The sequence below is a fragment of the Thalassophryne amazonica genome, chromosome 2 (assembly GCF_902500255.1).
Source record: "Thalassophryne amazonica chromosome 2, fThaAma1.1, whole genome shotgun sequence".
NCBI classification, from domain to species: domain Eukaryota; kingdom Metazoa; phylum Chordata; class Actinopteri; order Batrachoidiformes; family Batrachoididae; genus Thalassophryne; species Thalassophryne amazonica.
In genome coordinates this window covers 147407044-147430753 of record NC_047104.1, presented here as the reverse complement: position 1 = coordinate 147430753, position 23710 = coordinate 147407044, and the positions used below count along the sequence as shown (strand labels likewise).

Below are 23710 nucleotides of genomic sequence, written 5' to 3'. Positions count from 1 at the left end.
TTCCAATTTTCCAACATTTTTCCTGACTTTGACCTTTGGCCAATGACCTTGAAAACTGAGTCAGTTCTTGTCTATTAGGATATGAATCCTCTGTAAAACATTTCATAACAATATATGAAAAATTGTGGGTTACAGGCTGTTCACAGACAGACAAAACAAACAAACGGGTGAAAACATTACTTCCACCCAACTTCGTTGGTGCAGGTAAAACGTCTGGCTCCCCATATTTTCATCCTGATTTAAGGTTTTTCTATCCCTAATAAACACTAAATGTGAAACAGTTAATGTTTGCCTTTTTAGTAAATATTCCCTGTCAACTGCTTCAAATTAAATCTTTGACAGTAAATCTGTTTACTTCAATAAAATGGTGAGAAACATGTTCTCCTTCCAACAAATGGATAATATAAACTAAATAGTTGTTAGCTGTGGCCCTCGTGGATGGTCCACCAACAAGTGAGCTGGGCTAAACCAGCGGGCCCCAACATTGTTCTGACAGATTATCTGCCACTCACAATTTACAGCTCTTACTCACTGACCCACAAGTAATTAGCCAAGTCTGGTCTCTGCCAGCTTTTATGTGTCTGAATATACAGGTACTGGGGAAGTAAGAGTGACAGGTGACCTTCAGGTTAATAACTGCTGGACATGGCCAACTGCAAGTCACGACATATAGAAAGTGGTTTAAAAACAAAAATTGTAATTCAGCGCCTGATGACCAGCATTGTTTTTAAGCAGCATTTATTATTCAAATGTAACCAAAGGGCAAAGAACTGTATTTCAGAATGAATATGACAGTGAAATTTTTTGCAAACTTGTCTCTGTGCATCACCACAGGGGAGTTGGAATGAAACAGTCAAGATGAACTTCTAGTGGACACAGTCAGGAAAGATGACAAGCAGAGCTGTTGCTTTCCAAAGAGCAATAACTGTGTAGGCCCGTCAGTAGGCAGCCAAATGGCTTGGTAGTAGGCAGCTGAAAGTAGGTGTGGTGGTTGGTTGCTGCAGTTTGTTGCTGCTTTGGCTGTATTGTTGTGATACACTTGCAATATTAAAACCATGAACAAAATATTAATGTAGTTTGGGTGGTTCTGGCAGTTTGTTAACAGCTTTTGGGCTGGAAACCATCAGCTGTATATGACAACACTGCCCCTGAATCAAAATGTATTATTCTGCAGAATAAAAAATGTGTTTTTTGCAATGTAGTACAAAACCAATGACTCCTCACTCACACTTCCCCTGCTTATTTATACCCTTTGTCAAAGTTGTAAACAATATTCAGTGTGTAGCTATTGTGTATGAATGGAAGGAAACAGGATGTTACACCCATTGTTGTTTGCACATGGAAAAAAAACACCTATACTATTGAGCAAAGGGTGTGAATACTTACACTCACAGAAATATTTGCCCTAACTTTTAAGATTTATGTAATTTGATTACATGACAGATTCCCATTTACTTTTTTTTAGATAATTTTAATACAAAACCTACCGAATAAACCTTACATGATGCATATTCATTAATCCTATTTATTTGAAATGCATAATCCTCAGCTTTATGTATTTAGTATTAATAATAAAGTATATTGTCTGAATTGCATAATAATTATGTTACCTATGTATAGGTAACATAATTATTATGCAATTCAGACAATATACTTTATGTATTTTAAATAAATACTGTCATTATTATTGATTTAGAGTAATTATATTTTATTCATACTAAATACATAAAGCTGAGGATTATGCATTTCAAATAAATAGGATTAATGAATATGCATCATGTAAGGTTTATTCAGTAGGTCTGTATTAAAATTATCTAAAAAAAAGTAAATGGAAATCTGTCGTGTAATAAAATTACATAAATCTTAAAAGTTAGGGCAAATATTTCTGTGAGTGTATGTACATGTAACGTCTTAGTTTTTATTTATAATAAATTTGCTAAAAAAAAAACACTTTTCTCATGTTGTTATTATGGGGTGTTGTGAGTAGAATTTTGAGGGAAAAATTAATTTACTTCATTTTGGAATAGGGCTGTAACATAAAATGTGGAAAAAGAGAAGTACTGTGAATACTTTCCGGATGTACTACAAGCCAGTGGCCACAACCTGGTTCCTGATTGCCTAAGAGGTTGTGGCTTGTTTTATGTAAAACCACAGATTACACTATGCCAGTTAATTTCACAATTCTGGGGCAGATAAGGATCCAGAAAAATACAAAATCCACAGGTAAAAAACAAAATAAACAAAATGTCCAGAATCAAAGGGCCGGACTACGGTGTAGGATGAATATGACTAAAAGCTGCTGCACCTTGGCAGAAGAACAATATGCTCTCTAGTTCACAAAATTTGGATTGCAGTTGTGGGGTCAAATGTATTTCATTTGTTAATATGAAGAAGGAGTCAATCATTTGGACAAACCTTCCCATTCAACTGAATGAAGTTAAGGTCTTCAACACATTTCAAAACTAATATGGGACAATAGCAATTTATTCTAAATATAAAGGATTAAATCATCACTTGTACAGCCAGTTTTCTTGAAACAACTCAGAGGACATTTGGAGAACATTTCCAGCCCAATGAAGATGTCTCAGACTTCATTTCCATCAATCATTATGAAATGCAAATATTATAGTACAGCACAGTTATTCCGTCTCAATTAGGCCATTCTCAAAAACAGAGTGACCATGCTGGAAGGAGACAAGTGAGGGAAGCCACCAAGATCCCCAATGACAGCTCTGAAAGAACAATAGGCTCCTGTGGATGTGAGTGGAAAAACTTGGAACTGTGCTACATCTGCCGGTTGCATCTCCACGCACAGCTCCATGTTGAAGTGGAGTAAACAGCGACTATAAAATGGGAAAACAGTGCAAATCAAGGCTCAGGTTTCCCACGTGCCTTCTGGCAAACTGCAGCTGAAATTAATGTTCTTTGTCGTGTATTTTCAGTGAATATGACATATTCCGTTTTCCAAGCGATGCCACAAGCGCATACGCTATCAATGCAATTGTACGCCTTTTTCCACTTTGTCTGCTGACGGACCATCTAGCAAATTCCTTAAGAAAGCCGATCCCAAAGTCACATTCTTCCACGATGTAAACATGAAAAAAACACTGGTTTTGCCATATATTGGAGTTCTGTGTTCATAATGAGGAGAAAAAAAATCTAAAATTTGACCATTTTAAAGCATAAATATGCTTTTTTGGGGGGTTGGACAACATAAAAGAGTACTCCTGTTGCCTGAGCAGTTTCTCTGCTTGTCTCGGAGAAACACCATTCAAATCGAACCTTAAAGGACAATGTAAAAGTACAACTGTTACTATTCATCACTAACTGACACTTTCATCCCTTTTTCTACAGCAGCAAAATGCCACTTCTATAAATTTCTTAATTCAGATCCATCATAAAACAGAGAAGAAGTATTATATTATGCTACCTCAACAATGCTCAGATGTTCAGATAACATTACCTTGTATGTCCACTGTAGACTGACCTGAGGTGTTGGTTGGAGAACCTTCTCTCAGAATCTCAAGTGCCAAGAAACCAAAGGCATTGAGTCTGTAGTTGAAGCTGACGTAAACAATTTCTGTGTCGGCCGCCAGCTTCTCTGTCGGTGAGTAGGTCTTCTCTCCTCCGCTCAACATGTGCAGGTAGCCACTATGGATCCAAACCATGACGGGCAGCTTGGCGTCTGACTGCAGCGTCGGCGTCCACACATTGATAAAGAGACAGTCCTCTTGGCCCATGATCTTTCCCGTGCTTTTTAATGGTTGTACCTGAGAGCACATACTGCCGAAGCGACGGGCATCTGAGACTTTAGTTTTACACAGTGGCTTGGCTGGAGGAGCCCAACGCAAATTACCAACAGGCGGCGCAGCATAGGGCATGCCCTTAAAGGAGAAGGCTCCATTTTTCTGAAAATGGAAGATTAGAGTGACACTAAATAGTACAGATAGATGAAACAATAAGTCAGACCCTGATTAAATTCCCCATTCTTTTACTGATGGCTCATTCACAATCAACACTGTGTCCCCTAATTATTTTCAGTGATATACAGCGAGGAAAATAAGTATTTGAACACCCTGCGATTTTGCAAGTTCTCCCACTTAGAACTCATGGAGGGGTCTGAAATTTTCATCTTAGGTGCATGTCCACTGTGAGAGACATAATCTAAAAAATGCGGAAATCACAATGTATGCCTCATTTAATGGCTTGGTCAAAACTTTGAAAAATAAATGCCTGCCTTAAATAAGTGCCATGCATTATATGCATTAAAAAGATTACATTTGGTCGAGTTACTCTTTTTTGTAATTCCGCTGCGGAGTGGTACCTTAACACTAATAAGCCCAGACTTTAGTCTGCAGTGAAAATCCCCCCAAAGTTTAGCATATGACCAACCTCCTCCCTTTGTTATATAAATGAGCTGAGTCCCTGTGTGCTTTGGATAGCCTGCATAGGTAATAACATATGGAGGCTGACATAGGTTTCAGCAGAGAAAAGCAGTCTATTGTTTTTTTTGGAATGTTGCCAATTAAGACTTGAAGGCAGTTTCACTTCGGCACCAACCTCCTCCCTTTGTTATATAACTGAGCTGAGAGTTCAACCATAAACAGGGGATGCCTTTCACACAGACTCCAGATTTTACAATGTCATAACCAATGCAATCAAGAAGGATCAGACTGGAGACTATTCTGTTCATGAAACTCCACAGACAGCATTCAGTGGATCTGGAGGGCCAACAGAGTTTGCAAAATGCAAAATCATGACTCGCCTTCAAAGCTTCCTGTGTTTGGTGGATATCAGCATGTTGTTGACCATCAGAGACTGCACAGTTCAGGAGGGCTGTAGAACAAACCCCAGGTGGCAGATGAGCGTCTATGAGCTGATGGCGTTCCTTGCAATCCTTTTCCAAAGGGCTGCCAAGGGCTATGTTGGTGCCATGCGATTCATGTGGGCCAACAGATTCAGCAACCCAGATATCAAAGCCATAATGCCCCATAACCGCTTTCTTGAAATAAAGCGGGACCTTCACTTTGACAATAAGGACACCCTCAAAGAATGCTTACAAACAGACAAATTTGCAGCAATTTTTGACATCTGACAGCAGTTTGTTCAGAAGTGTGTATCGTCTTACAGTCCAGGGCAGCATATTACCGTGGATGAGCAGTTATTTCCGTCAAAGGTTCATTGTCCCTTTCTGCAGTACATTACATCCAAGCCTAACAAGTTTGGAATCAAGTTTTGGATTGCAGCAGATCTGGACATGAAATACATGTGTAATGCCATCCCTTACTTGGGAAAAGATCCCACTCGTCCGGTGGGAGAGAGGCTGTCAGAGAATGTTTTTAAAGTTGATGGAACTATTTATGGACCAGAGAAGGACTGTAACTATGGACAATTTCTCCACCTCTTTGTCTTTGGCTAACAGGCTTCTTCAACAAAACACAACTCTGCTTGGCACCATCAACAAAAATCATAGGGAGCTACCAGCAACTGCCAAGGAAACCTCGGGCCACCAGTTGTACTCAACACAGGTGTTCACATCTGGAAGTGCCTTGCTGATGGTGTACGCAACAACAACTAAAAAAAAACAGAAATCTGTCTGTCTTCTGAGCACCATGCATCAGAAAGTGGAAATTGTGGACACCCAAAAACAAAAACCGAACATTGTTGTTGATTACAACCATTTCAAATGCGGTGTTGATATCATGGACCAGAAATTACACAACTACTCCGTGCATGCAGGAACACAGAGATGGCCCATGGCTGTGTTTTACAACCTGTTGGACATGGCTGCCAAAAATGCACATGTTTTATACATAGCATGTACAGGATCAAAAGAACGTCGGCAATTGTTCAACCTGGAGCTCGCTGAGGAACTTCAAAACAGACATTTGCAGGAAAAGTCACTAGGGGAAGAGCGCAAACAGCAGCGTTGTGAGATGAGAGTTTCTCAGAAGAAAAAGACACAGTGCCAGGTGTGCATACTCTGCAATAATCACAGAAGCACTGATCGTTGTGTATACTGCTGAAAATACACCTGTGGCAAATGTAGGAAAGACGCACCTTGGGAATGTGGAAACTGCTAGTTATGACAACTGTATGCTACATTTGTGTGCTTTGTATAGTCGTTGTATAGTAACAAGCCTTTTTTAGAGAAATAATTTTTTTATTTTCTTCCTGATGTTATACCTTCTGTTTGTTGTTATTCCAAGATGAAATGTTTTTTTTTTTTGAGGGTGCTAATCCCAGTTCTATGATATTGTGAGCTTAGTACAGTAAATTGTCATTGTAATTGGTGTTTAGCCTACAACCAAATTGCCATTCATGAAGGATTTTCATCAGAAATACTTCTGCCCTAAAATGACAGGCAATTATTATTGTTTTTGTGACAAATAGAAAACATATCTTGGATCAAATGATAAAAATAGGGTAAAACTGTTTGTTGGCTAAATAAAATATAAAATGAAAAATTGTTACTCTTAGTACATGAAATAAGATATGACCTCAATGAAATTGACTGCAAAATGAATAATGTTGCAGGGGCAGTGGAAACTAATGATGGCAGACAAACTGAGAAGTCATCTCCAGCTGAAAATATACTTTTGCACTCAGGCTCAATCAGATACGACAGAGGAATGTGACCGATTGTTTCTTTGGAATGTGCCCAGACAGTTTCACTTGAGCTGCATGTTAATTCCTGTCCGAAAGTTAGCATATGGAGAGGAATTAACATATTTTACAAAGGGGGCACGGATCAGCAATAAAAATCTCTGGGCCTGCCAGTGTTAAAATCCTAAAGCCTGATTTCTGCCTCTACAACTCCATAACTCAGTGACCACGCAATGATGTCGACGTGTGCGTGACCCTTTTTAAAGTTCTCTGTCGCGTTGGTGAGTGTCTTAATACAATGGCTTTTTCTGGATCAGTTTGTCCTTCAACAAGCTCCACTTCTTTATACAATGATCAACATCCAAACCAATGGAACGGTACATGCAATTTCCTCCATGAATTGCGAGTAATTTGAGCGTCTATTTCTGACTCCATGTTGTAAAGTTGGTCATATTTGCGGACTTTTCTGCCCAACATATTTGATCCATGATCGAAATTTAATCAGCAGGTGCACTGCAAAAACTATTAAAATATGATGGGAGAGGAAGGAGTGAAAGCATAAAAGTGACCAGTCCAGTTCTCGCGGTTGCCGTCATTTAGCAGGTGTACATCAGGCTATGGAGAGGGTTCGCAGCCATGCAGAGGGCTATGATCTAAAGCACTTGTCTTTGGTTCGTCACACCAAGAGATATGTGTGAAACTTAACACCATATTACAGTTCAGGCAACAAGCAGCATTTTGTTAATAATGCCTTGAATTATGCCCTGCCTCGTTTAGCATAGTTCGTAAAAAATAAACTCACGGGCTTTTAATCAAGGAAATACGGTACCCACTTTTCTCGGCTAGTGTCAGTGCTGAACTTCATTTCACACCTCTGATGCGACTGAACTATCCCAAACTGCTTTGTCCGGTACATGCAAGGGGTTTTTAATGGAAATACATTGCGATGAGGCGGGAGGTTTTGTCCGATGTGAGCAAAAATCTGTTATACAAAATCCGGTACACACAGTGTTTATTAGATGGAAAACCATACAAAAGCATTGGGTCTTTTGCTATTATGTGGTGAGTGTGAGTATCTGGTTATACCATGACGGTTTAGGCAAGTTTTACTGTATACTGTGTCTAACAGTAACTCCCAGTTTGAGAAAGATGATGGTTGCACTTCAAAGGCACCATCATCTTCACAGACATTGAGAAGACTTTATACTTACATATGTTCCTTGGTACTCTCCACAGTCAGTGGACACCTGGGCAATAGCTGGATGAGGCGTATTGGCTTTGTAGCCCAGGTAGATGGCGAGATTGAGCAGCAAGAAAACGCAAACACAGATAAGAAAGATGCAACGCTTGGAAAGCACTGCGAAGGGGCTCACGTAGTGTCTGTGAGACACATACTGCACCTCGTCCTCTTCTTCATCCTGCACCAGGTAGCGGTATGCCGTCCTATCCTGGACCTCAAACACATCCTCATTCATCTTCACTCTGTGATTGGTCAGAAAAAATGGAGTTGTAAAGTTTAGATCACCTCACTTCAGCGGTGGAGGTGTGTGTATATTTTATACTTCTAAATAATCACAAAAAAGTCTCTTATTTTCTTAACAGCGTACATGTTTGCATTATTCATCAACCAGTCAAGTTGAGTCAATCCAAACCACTAAATCTGCAAAAGAAAATAAGTCCTCTTTTTTTTTTTCCTAACTTACACCCACGGAAAGATGGTGATTAAATGTTTTTATAACTTTCAATGTCAAACATAGCTGAAACATTTATCATGAGTGGAAAACATTTTTTTGATGATGCAAACACATTTGTACACTTTGCACACTTGGCAATTTGTGTTTTTTTTAAGCTACAATTATTGTATTGTTGCTCATGATGTTTTATAGGGAAGCTTAAAAAAACAACAATCTGACAGCTGAGCAAAAACATCTGCAGACATTCAGACTAGAATGTTTGAAATACAGTTTTTACACCGAGATGTTTCAACCATATTCCATTGAACTGTTTGGCAGCTGCAGCATATTTCCGTGTGGAATGTCAACACGTGTGCGATACACACACACGGAACGTGTTGAGGGGGGAGCCGACACTCTGGCACGCCACAGGTGTGTTGCACAACGCCACAGTCGTAGGGGCAGTTAGACAAATTTCTCATCCAGCTCAAAAGTGATCACGCGCTCTCTATTTTCTTCCTGACAGCACAAATGTCCACACATTTTGTAAGTGTCCAGCAAGCGGTGTTGGATGTTTGCGTGTGTCACCTGGAATATGGCCGACACCTGCCGCGAGAGGGTCTTTCGCCCGTTGGTGTGCACGAATAGTTGTAGCGACAGGTGTACGAGGCGTTAGAGGCAGCTCCAATTTTTCACGAATGGCATGCAATTCCTCCTTTGTGCGCTAGTCAGCTATAATCGTGTTATGTGTGAAGGGGCCCTTAAGACGGCACCGACACGGAAACTGCACTGTACATATTTCACATGCCAGCGTCAGTTTAACTTTGGATTTATCTTTTAATTTCATCAAAGCAAAGCAGCAGCTCTGCAAGTAAAACTTACCAAAATGGAATCACACACACTGAAAGGAAAGTGAGACACCAAAAAACTACTACACAGAACAAGAAGCTCAGTGGGATAAGGAGTTGGACTATGTTAACCTGGGTTCAATTCCCTGTCATCTTACTTGTTTTTGTCCTTGGCCATGACATTTCATCTGCACTGTTAGACTGGGTGTAAGGACACACTGTGAATCGTATCTCGAAGCCTGTTGCATTTTATTACCCGAGGCCAAAATATGGCCATCAGGTATTGCAGAAGGCCTTATTAAAATGTTTGTATATTTTAGAAATCATTTATGGTTCTTTTGCAAAAAGCTAGTTATTTCTTCTGTGGCTTATGGCATTACCGTACTAATTAAAAAAATATAACGCAATGCTAAAATACCCTCAGCTGTATGATCAGAACAATGGATTCAAAGGATTCAAGGATTCAAAAGAATTTTATTGTCATATGCACAGAAGAACATGTTCCCTGCACAATGAAATGTGTCTACTGCATTTAACCCATCCTAATTGCCAGTAGGAGCAGAAGTCGCCATTAGGCGCCCGGGGACCAGCTCCAGATGTACATCCCTGCCTTGGTCAACAGCAGGGCTGAGCAAACCAAGACCGACCCATAACAAATGACACACACATAACACACAACACACATAGGCCAGCCCGGTACATAAACATATATTGAAAAGCAAAACATGAGGGAAAAGGGGAAAAAAACCCTCATAGCCACTGCGTTACACAGCAGCAATGAGGAAAAAAATCCCCATCAGCACAGAAAAACAATAATCACACAGACAAAACAAGGACGCAGGACAACAACCGAGATTTGAAGGTCCAGTTTATCAGAACACTCCGGAGGCAGCCTATTTGGCGCCGTCAACGGCCTTGTCCGACAATCCTGGAGGGGGAGGGGCTCAGCCCTGAGCAGTCCACTGTCCACAGTCAACGTCAGAGCTGGAGAAGCTGAGGGGAGGGGGGATGACCAGGGAGCGAGGCTTAAGTGTTGATCTTCTGAGGAGGTTTTTTTATCACAGCGACCTTGAAGTGCAGCTGTGTTGGGGAGGCCAAATGAATAACCAGATTAGCAGACGCCTGAAAGATTCGACAGTTCTGAGAACAGTGGCTCTCAATGCATCTGAATGTAGAATGTGGTCTTCACAGACGGTCAAAGCGGGTTTCCAGAGCTGCAATCCTACCCGAGATGTTTTCCAGCGTGCGGTTAACACCCGCCGACTGCGCAGCCACTGCCTTCCCAATCGAATCAATCATGTAGGGCAGCCTGGAAGGCCCAATCAAAGCTGCTTCCACTTTCTTGATTTTCCGGTATACCAGCGCAATGCCCGCTCCACACAGCAGAAAGCCGGTCACCAGCAAGCCGAATATATACACATCTTCGACGTCCTCCACAGAAAGCATGTAAAGGCACATGACCTGCCATCTCCTCCACAAGTCCATCACGTAACCCATCACATGCGTCCTGGCAGGACAGGTCGGGTCCTCCGCCCCCGAATCTCTTGTAGAAAAAATAGTGTCAATTGCGTTCAGAGACCACTTTAACAGATCCATTTTTGTCGTTTTCCAGAAGAGCAAAGCTGCAGCCTCACAGACAACATGCCACAGAAGCAGGAAAGATAAGGAGGGAGGGAGAGAAGACAAAAGAGTGTCCGTCTCGGCCGAGTGCAAGCTGGCAAAAAAAAAAAAAAGGGAAACAGAATGTGACCTTTTGACCTCTTAAAATAGGTCAAGGTTAGCCATCTTTGAACTTGTCCAAGGTCTGTGTCCCAAGAATGCTCCCTGTGAATTTGAAGACTGTGGCAATAATGGTAATAATGGTAATAAGACTGGCGTTATGCTGAGCACCGACGGCTGGACAGACGGACGCAAAGTCTTCACATTACCCGATGGCCACATTTTGCATATTTGTATAAAATAAAACAACAAAACCAAAACACAGAATCAGTAAAGGTCCCTCAAATAGGCCAATGTATAAAAATGCATATATCATATACATAATATAACATAATTAATACAATATAATACATATAAAAATATACATGTATCAGCAATAATGAAAATGCCACACGCAACAGTTTAAATTTTTGAATTCTACATTTATGTGCTAATAAAAATGTGAAATACCTATTTTAAATTTCCAAGTGGCTTTACGCCCAACCGTTGGATCAGTAAAGTAAATACGCGAGCATATATGCCCAACCACAATCGACCAATGAGCGCGCTTTTAAGTTCACTTCCGGTTTCAATGCGGGGAAAAAAAGACATAGATTTTGTCACTGGCTGCAGGAGGGATCGCAGCCCGTGGAGGGGCTGTGATCTAAAGCGGTTTTGTTTGGCTCATCACACCCAGGGAATTGTGTCAAACTAACACATCTTACAGGCAACAAGCAGCATTTTGTTCATAAAAACTGCTTCGTCGTCGCTAACAGGCTTCCGTTGAAAATGCTTATGAAGTTTATCTGCTTTCATCCATTGCAGTGTTTTTTTTCGCAGTAACTAAAGATGGCACCGTTAAATGTGTCAAACATACGCCGCTTTTCACGCTGCAAATACAGCCTTAAAAAAGTGGTGGAAAAACATAGTATAGATGCACAAAACATGTCAAATACATCATCACGGTTGGGCGAATAAGGTAAGACAGTATATTTATCTACCCAACGGTTGGGCGAATAGCCTTTACCTTTACATTTTGTGATGTAAAATAATGTGATGCTCTGTGGCTTATGTAATCACAAACTGTTGTTCTGTGACTAAAAAACAAAATGTGAAATTTTCTTTTTCAAATTCTGATCTAAAATAACATGACGTGACGTACGTAACATCCCAGTGCAACAAATTGTCAGACTTCTACACTTAGGCAAAGTTAGAAAGATATTCACAGAATCAAAGTTCATGGCTCAACAGATCTTAAGAGAAACGTTGTAGAAAGACAAACAGCACTAGTTTCTACCTCAGGAAGGTCGACAACGAGCTACAACCTTATTTTTATCCATATGAGCCGTCCTCTGAGCTGAAAAAAATAACATTGATCTGAACGGGCAGCCGGCAGAGAAACTGAAGCTTAGGGAACGTCTAAAAACTGCATACATGGGAAAAAAAAGACACCAGAAAATTATTGAATAAATCATTGTAATAAGGAGTGTCATTTTCAAAAATTTTGGAGAATGTTTTATTGTTTACATTTTCAATAGCATCAATGTCATAAGGTGCAGTGACACAAAATTTACTGCGCATAACAGTGATGTCCTGCTGATTATACTACAACACTCACTTTTGGAAAAAGTCATTTTAAAAAATTTTGGAGAATTTTTTATTGTTTAAATTTTCAATAGCATCAAAGTCATAAGGTGCAGTGACACAAAATTTACTGCACATAACAGTGGTGTCCTGCTGATTATACTACAACACTCACTTTTGCAAAAAGTCATTTTCAAAAATTTTGGAGAATTTTTTTATTGTTTTTATTTTCAATAGCATCAAAGGTATAAGGTGCAGTGACACAAAATTTACTGCACACAACAGTGGTGCCCTGCTGATTATACTACAACACTCACTTTTGCAAAAAGTCATTTTCAAAAATTTTGGAGAATTTTTTTATTGTTTAAATTTTCAATAGCATCAAAGTCACAAGATGTGGTGTCACCAAATTCAATGCACACAACAGCCATGTCCTGTTGATTATACTACAGCACTCAGTTTGGGAAAAAGCAATTTTTAAAAATTTTGGAGAATTTTTGATTGTTTTTATTTTCAATAGCATCAAAGTCATAAGGTGTAGTGACACATAATTTACTGCACACAACAGTGGTGTTCTGCTGATTATACTACAACACTCACTTTTTGCAAAAAGTCATTTTCAAAAATTTTGGAGAATTTTTTTATTGTTTAAATTTTCAATAGCATCAAAGTCACAAGATGTGGTGTCACCAAATTCACTGCACACAACAGCCGTGTCCTGTTGATTATACTACAGCACTCAGTTTGGGAAAAAGCAATTTTTAAAAATTCTGGAGAATTTTTGATCATTTTTATTTTCAATAGCATCAAAGTCATAAGGTGTAGTGACACATAATTTACTGCACACAACAGTGGTGTCCTGCTGATTATACTACAACACTCACTTTTGGAAAAAGTAATTTAAAAAAAAATTTGGAGAATTTTTTATTGTTTAAATTTTCAATAGCATCAAAATCATAAGGTGCAGTGACACAAAATTTACTGCACATAACAGTGGTGTCCTGCTGATTATACTACAACACTCACTTTTGGAAAAAGTCATTTAAAAAAATTTTGGAGAATTTTTTATTGTTTAAATTTTCAATAGCATCAAAGTCACAAGATGTGGTGTCGCCAAATTCACTGCACACAACAGCTGTGTCCTGTTGATTATACTACAGCACTCAGTTTGGGAAAAAGTAATTTTTAAAAATTTTGGAGAATTTTTGATTGTTTTTATTCTCAATAGCATCAAAGTCATACGGTGCAGTGACACAAAATTTACTGCACACAACAGAGGTGTCCTGCTAATTATACTACAACACTCACTTTTGGAAAAAGTCATTTAAAAAAAAATTTGGATAATTTTTTTATTGTTTAAATTTTCAATAGCATCAAAGTCATACGGTGTAGTGACACAAAATTTAATGCACACAACAGTGGTGTCCTGCTGATTATACTACAACACTCACTTTTGGAAAAAGTCATTTAAAAAAAAAAATTTGGAGAATTTTTTATTGTTTAAATTTTCAATAGCATCAAAGTCATAAGGTGCAGTGACACAAAATTTACTGCACATAACAGTGGTGTCCTGCTGATTATACTACAACACTCACTTTGGGAAAAAGTCATTTTAAAAACAATTTTGGAGAATTTTTTATTGTTTAAGCTTCCTAAGCTTCAGATCAGTGTTATTTTTTTCAGATCAGAGGATGGCTCATGTGGATAAAAATAAGGTTGTAGCTCGTTGTCTACCTTCCTGAGGTTAGAAACTAGTGGTGTTTGTCTTTCTACAAGGTTTTTCTTAAGATCTATTGTGCCGTGAACTTCGAATCTGTGAATATCTTTCTAACTTTACCTAAGTGACTTCTACTACCTGACAAGCACATCTTCTATCATTTCAACTACAAAGTCATGGAGCACAGAGACAAAACATTCGAAAAACTGCATCACTGTCCCAAAAAGTATATGGATACTAAATGAAACGTATGACCCATTTAAATCCAGAAAACAGGTGAAAGTGCAGCGGTGTTGTTGCCTGACAGGCGCTTTTACTTTTAACAATGTTAACTGTAAGTCATTGTATTATCTGATAAACAGATGTGACTTTTAAGTGAATAAGTGGGAAAGTAAAGACAACTTTCCTGTCGAACTGTTTTTTTCTGTTGTTCCCTTTTGGTCTTTTTTTTTTAAATTTGATTTATTTGGCAATAAAATACAAGTACATAAAATACATATATACAAGATATAAAATTGCCGAGGATAACACAAAAAAGTATAAACACTTATTTCCATTGTGGTTCTCGGAAAAACAAACAAACAAAAAAACGTCATAACGTCGCTCCGCACTGTTTGGCCACCATACATTCTGAAAACCACACAGAAAACAACACCAAAGGCAGAAAAATAACACTTACCATGTCCCGAGTTCTGACACCCAATTAAACACACACACAAACAAAAACAAAAACAAAAAACAAAAAAGGAACTTCAGCTCCTCAGTGGGCGGAGCATTTCCACAAACGCCCACATTTAAACGGACAGAACAGCCCTCTCTCTCTCTCTCTCTCTCTCTCTCTCTCTCTCTCTGTGTGTGTGTGTGCGCGCGCGCGCGTTTTTGCGTGTGTTGGGGTGGCAGGCCCGTAGCCAGACTTCAAAGGGGCCCGGGGTGGTGGCGTGGGGGAGCGCAACTCCCCCCCCCCCCCCCCACTTTCATGGACCAAAAAAATAAATAAAAAATCCCTGGCAAATGCTGTTTCTGAACTCTCAATTCAGCAACAATTGACTCAGCAAGATACATTCATACCAGACCATGACTCAGCAGGTTTAGCAAAGGCGTTCACTTTTTTTTTAGCCACAGACATTTCAAATCTTATTATTTTTTTTTAAATGTATCTCATTTATATAGCGCCAAATCACAGCAAAGCTGCCTCAAGGCGCTTCACACGAGTAAAGTCTAACCTTACCAACCCCTAGAGCAAGAACATAGGCGACAGTGGTAAGGAAAAACTCCCTCTGATGACATTGAGGAAGAAACCTCAAGCAGACCAGACTCAAAGGGGTGACCCTCTGCTTCGGCCATATACATAAAAACATTTTTAACAATACAGAGGAACATCAAGTTTTTGAGGATATAAAGTCCAAGCAGACGGCCAGGACAGCACCAGCTGGTTGGGGTGGGGGAGTGGGTCTTCAGATCCAGTCTTCGAGCATAGACCGCGTTGCAACTGCCATAGTCAACCTTCATTTGCACTCATGGATGTAGCCACATCTTCTCTGTTATCATAACATCATAGCATCACATTTGAGATTATACAATAAAAGTTCAAATTAATAAAAAACAGTTTATACAGTTTTTTTCTCTGTGGTGTATTTTGTGGTAAAATATGCCTCAAATGCAGGGAATGGCACCCCCCCCCCTCTTAGTCACACATCACTTGTTCACAAATCCCCCCCCCCCCCCCCCCACACACACACACAATCCTGGATCTATCCCTGCTCGTGTTTGATGCATAAAATAGAACTAATTATAGAACAGTTGAATGTCCATCCTTGTATAATTAAATTTGTATTGTACCGACACCAGGGGGCATTCAATTAGACTTAAACAGGTCAAATTCGCAAAAAGCTCCTGAAGCAAATTTCCAGAAAATGATCGTGTCTACCATGCATAAAGATTCAGTCCTGAGTTTTGAAGTAGCCCAGTAATGGTCAATAAATGGGATTTTGATAACTTCTGATTGGCCCATTCGCCACTTTCTGAGCTGTACCACATGCCGAGGTGACCGCTGGTGGAGCTGAGTAGACCGCACGTGCGAAACGAGTACATCTCGCATGCAGCGTAGCGCTAGCAAATCGAGCGACGCCTTCTATCGATAACGACCAATCAGATAACGCGATACAAGGCCTACTTTGGCTGTCAGTTTGTTGACAAGATGGCAGAAGACAGGTTTGCATCTGTTAGCGACGCTGACTTAAAATGAATTTGACACGAAAAAGATGTAAGAACACCCGCAGCCAACCTTTTTCGTAAGTATGTCACTGAAAAGGGACATGCACCCAGCTTTGAAACTTATGACAGACGGATGCTTGACGGAGTACTCGGTCGATTTTACGTGGAAGCTAGACAGGCGAATGGTGAACTTTATAAGAAAACAAGCCTGATGACTCTTCATCATGGACTTAACAGGCATCTCCAGTCGATCGATGGGATGTCAGTTGATGCAGTATGGCAGTAATAATAAAGAAGTGAAACTTGAGATTGATTTTTCAGTTTTAGTATGTTTGACAAAGTCCCAATTTTCTTGATTACCATATAATTAGTTAGTTACTAGTTATAGACTTTTGATTTCGGTGTACCCCTGATTATGCAGACCTGGTCAGGATGGGGTTCACCGAGGCCAAGGCACATCATCAAAAGTCTGTAACTGTATAATATTATTTTCGAGACCAGCCTGGCAACAACAACACAAGGTCACCCCTACAAGTTACAGGTACAACCAGCAACAGGTCCACGAAAGCCACCCGAGTCATCCCCGTCTGGAACAAGCTATCTTGCCACACAGTAACAGCTGAAAACATTAACACCTTCAACTCAAGACTATGTGCTGAATTCAAAAATCAAGATATTTACTACAACTACCCCTTCTAAATTTCTTTGGACTACACAATACCATACACAATATACAAGCAACAGAAATCTACATCAAGCCGTCCTACCTTAGCCTCAGATGGTCCTAATACCCATCGGGTATCTATTGACCATGCTGAAGGTCTGATTCTGAAGGTATGATTAATATTCACTTTGAAATGGAGGGTACGAGTAGATTAGTCCCTTCAGCTACTCCCTTGTTTCAGGGTCACAGGCCCAAGGTGGATCTGCATGTTGATTTGGCGTAGGTTTACTGGATGCCCTTCCTGACATAACTCCATAATGGACGGGGGAACAGGCAGGGGTGGGTTTTTAACTAGCAACCTTCCGTAGTGGAGAAAAAGTGCCCTGAGCCACTCAGCCAGCCAGCCACATTCTGAAAACATTTTGTTCAGGTGTTTCATCAAAATGTTTTCAAATCATTTTCAAAACACATTTTATAGACAAAACCTTTCTAAAACCAAAGCAAAACATTTTGGATACGTTTTGTGTTTCATTGGAGGTTAATCATTTCCATTATTATATGGCTACGACACTATGCGCACTCTGTCTGGCTAAGTGGTTTCGGTCCTATGTCTTCAATAGAAGTTTTTCTGTTAATGTAGGACAGTACTCTTCCTCTGTGTCTTCTCTTAAATATGGTGTGCCCCAGGGCTCAATTTTAGTGCCACTTCTTTTCCCTTTGTATGTGCTTCCTCTTTGGTCTGGTTTTAAAAAACACAAAGTCTGTTTTCATTGTTTTGCAGACGACATTCAGATTTACCAACCTGTAACTTCCTGTGACACTCAGGCTGCTGTAAAAACACTAAAGGACTGTCTGAATGATCAATCAATCAATCAATTTTTTTATATAGCGCCAAATCACAACAAACAGTTGCCCCAAGGCACTTTATGTTGTAAGGCAAGGCCATACAATAATTATGTAAAACCCCAACGGTCAAAACGACCCCCTGTGAGCAAGCACTTGGCTACAGTGGGAAGGAAAAACTCCCTTTTAACAGGAAGAAACCTCCAGCAGAACCAGGCTCAGGGAGGGGCAGTCTTCTGCTGGGACTGGTTGGGGCTGAGGGAGAGAACCAGGAAAAAGACATGCTGTGGAGGGGAGCAGAGATCGATCCCTAATGATTAAATGCAGAGTGGTGCATACAGAGCAAAAAGAGAAAGAAACAGTGCATCATGGGAACCCCCCAGCAGTCTACGTCTATAGCAGCATAACTAAGGGATGGTTCAGGGTCACCTGATCCAGCCCTAACTATAAGCTTTAGCAAAAAGGAAAGTTTTAAGCCTAATCTTAAAAGTAGAGAGGGTGTCTGTCTCCCTGATCTGAATTGGGAGCTGGTTCCACAGGAGAGGAGCCTGAAAGCTGAAGGCTCTGCCTCCCATTCTACTCTTACAAACCCTAGGAACTACAAGTAAGCCTGCAGTCTGAGAGCGAAGCGCTCTATTGGGGTGATATGGTACTACGAGGTCCCTAAGATAAGATGGGACCTGATTATTCAAAACCTTATAAGTAAGAAGAAGAATTTTAAATTCTATTCTAGAATTAACAGGAAGCCAATGAAGAGAGGCCAATATGGGTGAGATATGCTCTCTCCTTCTAGTCCCCGTCAGTACTCTAGCTGCAGCATTTTGAATTAACTGAAGGCTTTTTAGGGAACTTTTAGGACAACCTGATAATAATGAATTACAATAGTCCAGCCTAGAGGAAATAAATGCATGAATTAGTTTTTCAGCATCACTCTGAGACAAGACCTTTCTGATTTTAGAGATATTGCGTAAATGCAAAAAAGCAGTCCTACATATTTGTTTAATATGCACTTTGAATGACATATCCTGATCAAAAATGACTCCAAGATTTCTCACAGTATTACTAGAGGTCAGGGTAATGCCATCCAGAGTAAGGATCTGGTTAGACACCATGTTTCTAAGATTTGTGGGGCCAAGTACAATAACTTCAGTTTTATCTGAGTTTAAAAGCAGGAAATTAGAGGGCATCCATGTCTTTATGTCTGTAAGACAATCCTGCAGTTTAGCTAATTGGTGTGTGTCCTCTGGCTTCATGGATAGATAAAGCTGGGTATCATCTGCGTAACAATGAAAATTTAAGCAATACCGTCTAATAATACTGCCTAAGGGAAGCATGTATAAAGTGAATAAAATTGGTCCTAGCACAGAACCTTGTGGAACTCCATAATTAACTTTAGTCTGTGAAGAAGATTCCCCATTTACATGAACAAATTGTAATCTATTAGACAAATATGATTCAAACCACCGCAGCGCAGTGCCTTTAATACCTATTTTTTTAAGTAATGGTTTAATTACTGCCACCTTAAAAGCCTGTGGTACATAGCCAACTAACAAAGATAGATTGATCATATTTAAGATCGAAGCATTAAATAATGGTACGGCTTCCTTGAGCAGCCTGGTAGGAATGGGGTCTAATAAACATGTTGATGGCTTGATGATGTAGAAGTCTGAATGAGAGCTAACTTTCTGAGCCTTAATAACAAAATTTAGATTTTAGTGTTCGGGCAAAGTAACCCTCTCCAAGGAGAAGACAGTGTTATTTGTCCTCTGTCCACCTTTTGCCACCCTTTTGTAAAAAAACCCAGGGGTGATGGTTGACCCAATGTTCAAATTCGATAAGCACATCAGCTCTGTCATCAGGGCCAGCTTCTTTCAGCCGAGGACTCTTTCTAAAATTAAATTGTCTTACTCAAGCTGATTCTGAAAGAGCTATCCGGGTTCCCCGCAGCACCTGCAGAGCGTACAAAATGCTGCAGCCGGCTTTTTGACGCAAACAAAGAGGCACGAGCACATCACCCCTGTGCTCTGCATCTTGCACTGGCTCCCTGTTGGCTTTTGTGTCAAATATAAAGTTCTGCTGATTGTTTTTAAGTGCTTCCACTGTATTGGCCAAAAGTATCACAGTGAGCTCCTGCAGCCGTACACTCCACCTAGAGCTCTGAGGTCAGCTGATCAGCTCCTTCTGGCTGTCCCTAAAGCCAGGCTTAAATCCAGAAGTGATAGAACCTTCTCTGTGGCAGTGCCCCAACTCTGGAACAGTCTTCCGCTGTCTGTCAAGTCCTCAGAGTCTGTAGGACAGTTCAAGTCTAGACGGAAAACTCACCTCTTCTCCCTGGCTTTCAATACTAGCTAAGTGGTGTATGCAGTGGTGGCACCAAGGGGGGGCTTGGGGGGGGCTTAAGCCCACCCAATAATGAGCCAAGCCCCCCTCCGCCCCCCCAATAATTCTGCCAATAATGTGAATAGCGACTGACATATTTATAGATCTCAACTGCAGTTTTGCGCTGAGAATGTCTCGATATTGCATAACTGAGCAAAGTGATGAACGTGTGTGTTCGGTGCAGGGAGCGGGCCACACACACCGGGCACCGCAGCCAGGCCGGCCAGCCGCCCAGTCCTCCTGGCCTGGGGGGGCTGGCACTTGGACAACCAGGAAAGGTTTCTGTGTTTTTACTTGTAGCCCTAAAATGTGGAATAATCTGGCAAAGGAACTCAAGCGATGTCCAAATGTCAATCAGTTTAAATGCCAAAATAAGGAACTGATGTTTTCTGAATATGTGAAAATTGTCTAAATTCTTTGAATTCTCTGAAAATATAATTCATGTTTGAAGGACTATATGGTTAGTTAAAGTATGGACAATCATGTTATTGATTTTCTATCTATCTATCTATCTATCTATCTATCTATCTATCTATCTATCTATCTACGAGGTCTGTTAGAAAAGTATCCAACCTTTTTATTTTTTTCAAAAACTATATGGATTTGAATCATGTGCGCTTGCATCAGACAAGCTTGAACCTTCGTGCACATGCGTGAGTTTTTTCACGCCTGTTGGTTGCGTCATTCGCCTGTGGGCAGGCTTTGAGTGAGCACGGGTCCACCCCCGTCGTCAGATTTTTATTGTTTAGGAATGGCGGAGCGACTGCCGCTTTGTTCCATGAAAATTTTTTCAGAAACTCTGCCAGACAGCCAGATGGAAACCATTTGGAAGATTCAGATGGCTTTCGGTGAAGATTCTATTGGTATCACACGGATTAAGGCCCATTAAAACTGGATTAAAAACGGCCCACGGCGGTGGAGGGCGCACCGCGCCCTGAGAGGCCATCGACAGGCTGGAACGAGCAGATCACTTCCAAATTTAAGGCTCTGTTGATGCAGGATGTCGTGTGACTAGCAGAGAAGTTTCAGAAGAGGTCGGGATCAGCACATTCCACTGTTAAAGGAGATTTTGTAATGAAAGACGTGCGGACGGATTCGCGTGTCGTGATGCAGCCGCTCATGGCGCGGGACAAACACGTCCGTGTTGGAAGTCTCACAGGACAAGTTGGAACATGCCCAGCTGTTAAACAATTTCTCGGATACTCACTCTACTGAAAAGCCACCAAAAGTCGTCTGAATCTTACGAATGGTTTCCAACACGGACGTGTTGTTTGTCCCGCGCCATGAGCGGCTGCATCGCGACGCGCGAATCCGTCTGCACGTCTTTCATTACAAAATCTCCTTTAACAGTGGAATGTGCCGATAAAGTGCTGATCCCGACCTCTTCTGAAACTTGTCTGCTAGTCACACAATGTCCTGCATCAACAGAGCCTTAAATTTGGAAGTGATCTGCTCGTTCCAGCCTGTCCATGGTCGCTCAGGGCGCGGTGCGCCCTCCGCCGCCGTGGGCCCTTTTTAATCCAGTTTTAATGGTCCTTAATCCGTGTGATACCGATAGAATCTTCACCGAAAGCCATCTGAATCTTCCAAATGGTTTCCATCTGGCTGTCTGGCAGAGTTTCTGAAAAAATTTTCATGGAAAAAAGCAGCAGTCGCTCCGCCATTCCTAAACAATAAAAATCCGATGAAGGGGGTGGACCAGTGCTCACTCAAAGCCTGCCCACACACGAATGACGCAACCGACAGGCGTGAAAAAACTCACGCTGTTATGTGTCGGACGCAGCCCGGAGAACCGACCAGCGTTTGAAGGACCCAGTATAAAATAAGCAGAGCACGGTACAAAGGATAACAGAGTTTAATGAACATAACAGTGCTGTGAAAAAATACAAACAAATAAGTGCGCGGTCTGGCGTGGCGGATTTGCGGTGTGCTCCCAGCAGCACAAAACGGTCCGGAGCCAGAACCAGTTCGGACCCAAGGACCCCGCCAACACCCCCCAGGTGGCCGCGACAAACCGAGTCTGTGAAAGAAGGAATCCTTATGTGAGTCCACACTCAACACACAGAGAGACCACTCAAAGGTGTACAAACAGCAAACACTTCCTGGCTTAATTGCAAATCAGCTTCCCACCCTGCAGGCATAGAACACCCTGTTCACAAAACTCCACTGCAGTGGAAGCTGATTTAAACGACCAACATACAGCTCAATATAATAAAGGTGTGAGGGACACCACATTTACTGACTGTATAAATGTTAGTCACAAAATCTAACGTACCTCAGGAAGTGTGCTGACGAGCGTGAGACCTCACCCCCTCCTCTTTCACAGACCATGCATCAAACCTGGACGTTCTCTGCATCCACTGATGATGAGATGGCTCTTGAGACGACGATCTCACCCGTCTGGTCACAAGGTCGAGTCTCTGGCAAATACACACTGTGTACTCCAGTCTTAAATGCCACCATGTTCCAATCCATGTAGATGCACCACAGCTGTGAGTCCTGACGAGCCGCAGGTGATCAGCCTCAGGTGATCAGGGTGAGGTCCTGATAAACTCAGCTACACAGCCACTCAGTCCCAAATGCAAGCCACCTGGAAGGAAAAACAAAAGACAGAAACAAAAAGGCAGCCAGGCCCCCCCAGCCATACAACAGTACCCCACCCTCACGGGAAACGTCCCGGCGACCACACAAACCTGGCCCAGGAGAAACACCTCCCTCCAGGGACCACGGCTGGAAACCGTATCCGCATTCATCTTCCAACAGAATCTTCATCTAACAGAACGGTTGATGTCTTCTCCTCTGGCTGCATCTTTGCCCTTGTTTCTATCAGTCAGTTAGCACAGGTGTGGCCAGGAGTTCTTGAACCTGTGCGGTCAGCCTTTGTCCAACCATGTTCACAGTCTGATTAGTCATAAAACAAAAAAGACAAACACAAACAACCAAAACACCCCCACCCCTCCCCAGGGGACCGTCCCATCAAACCCCGGGAAGAGTAGAAAAGAAAAACACAACCAAAACACCCCCCCCCTCCCCAGGGGACCGTCCCATCAAACCCCGGAAGAGTAGAAAAGAAAAACACAACCCAAACGTAAGCTTACAAATAAAAATGCTAACACCCCCCCCTCCCCAGAGGACCGTTCCATCAAACCCCGGGAAGGGGAGAAAAGAAAAACCCAAACTTAAGCTAGCAAATAAAAACACTAACACCCCCCCCTAACGACATGTAGGGACCAACACCCCCAGAGGACATCCCGCCAGCTCCAGGAGTAATAACCACAGCCGAGGTCCCTCTGGGATCCAATGTCACCCACGGGGACTCCCAGCGCCTCCCAGAGGACCATTCCATCAACCCCAGGAGACGCCTCCCCTCATGACCAACGGACCCAGCCCCGGCCGTCTATGGCTAGATGGACCCACAGCCCTTTCCCCCCCAGAGGACACCACAGTCAAACCCTGAGGGCGGAAACTGGGGGGAAAACAAAAG

At 41.5% G+C, this 23710-nt stretch overlaps 1 protein-coding gene across 1 annotated transcript in view; it reads right to left on the bottom strand.

The window, feature by feature from the left end:
- si:ch211-71n6.4 (para-nitrobenzyl esterase) overlaps nucleotides 1-14907 on the bottom strand; it is a 64827-nt gene extending 49920 nt beyond the window's left edge. Inside the window, exons 1-3 of the mRNA XM_034195622.1 lie at nucleotides 14806-14907; nucleotides 7818-8088; nucleotides 3488-3908 (exon numbers count right to left, since the gene is read on the bottom strand). Of these exons, the coding sequence (XP_034051513.1) occupies nucleotides 3488-3908; nucleotides 7818-8081 (685 nt within the window). The 5' untranslated portion in view covers nucleotides 8082-8088; nucleotides 14806-14907. The remainder of the gene's footprint in view (nucleotides 1-3487; nucleotides 3909-7817; nucleotides 8089-14805) is intronic.
- Nucleotides 14908-23710: the final 8803 nt, after the last annotated feature.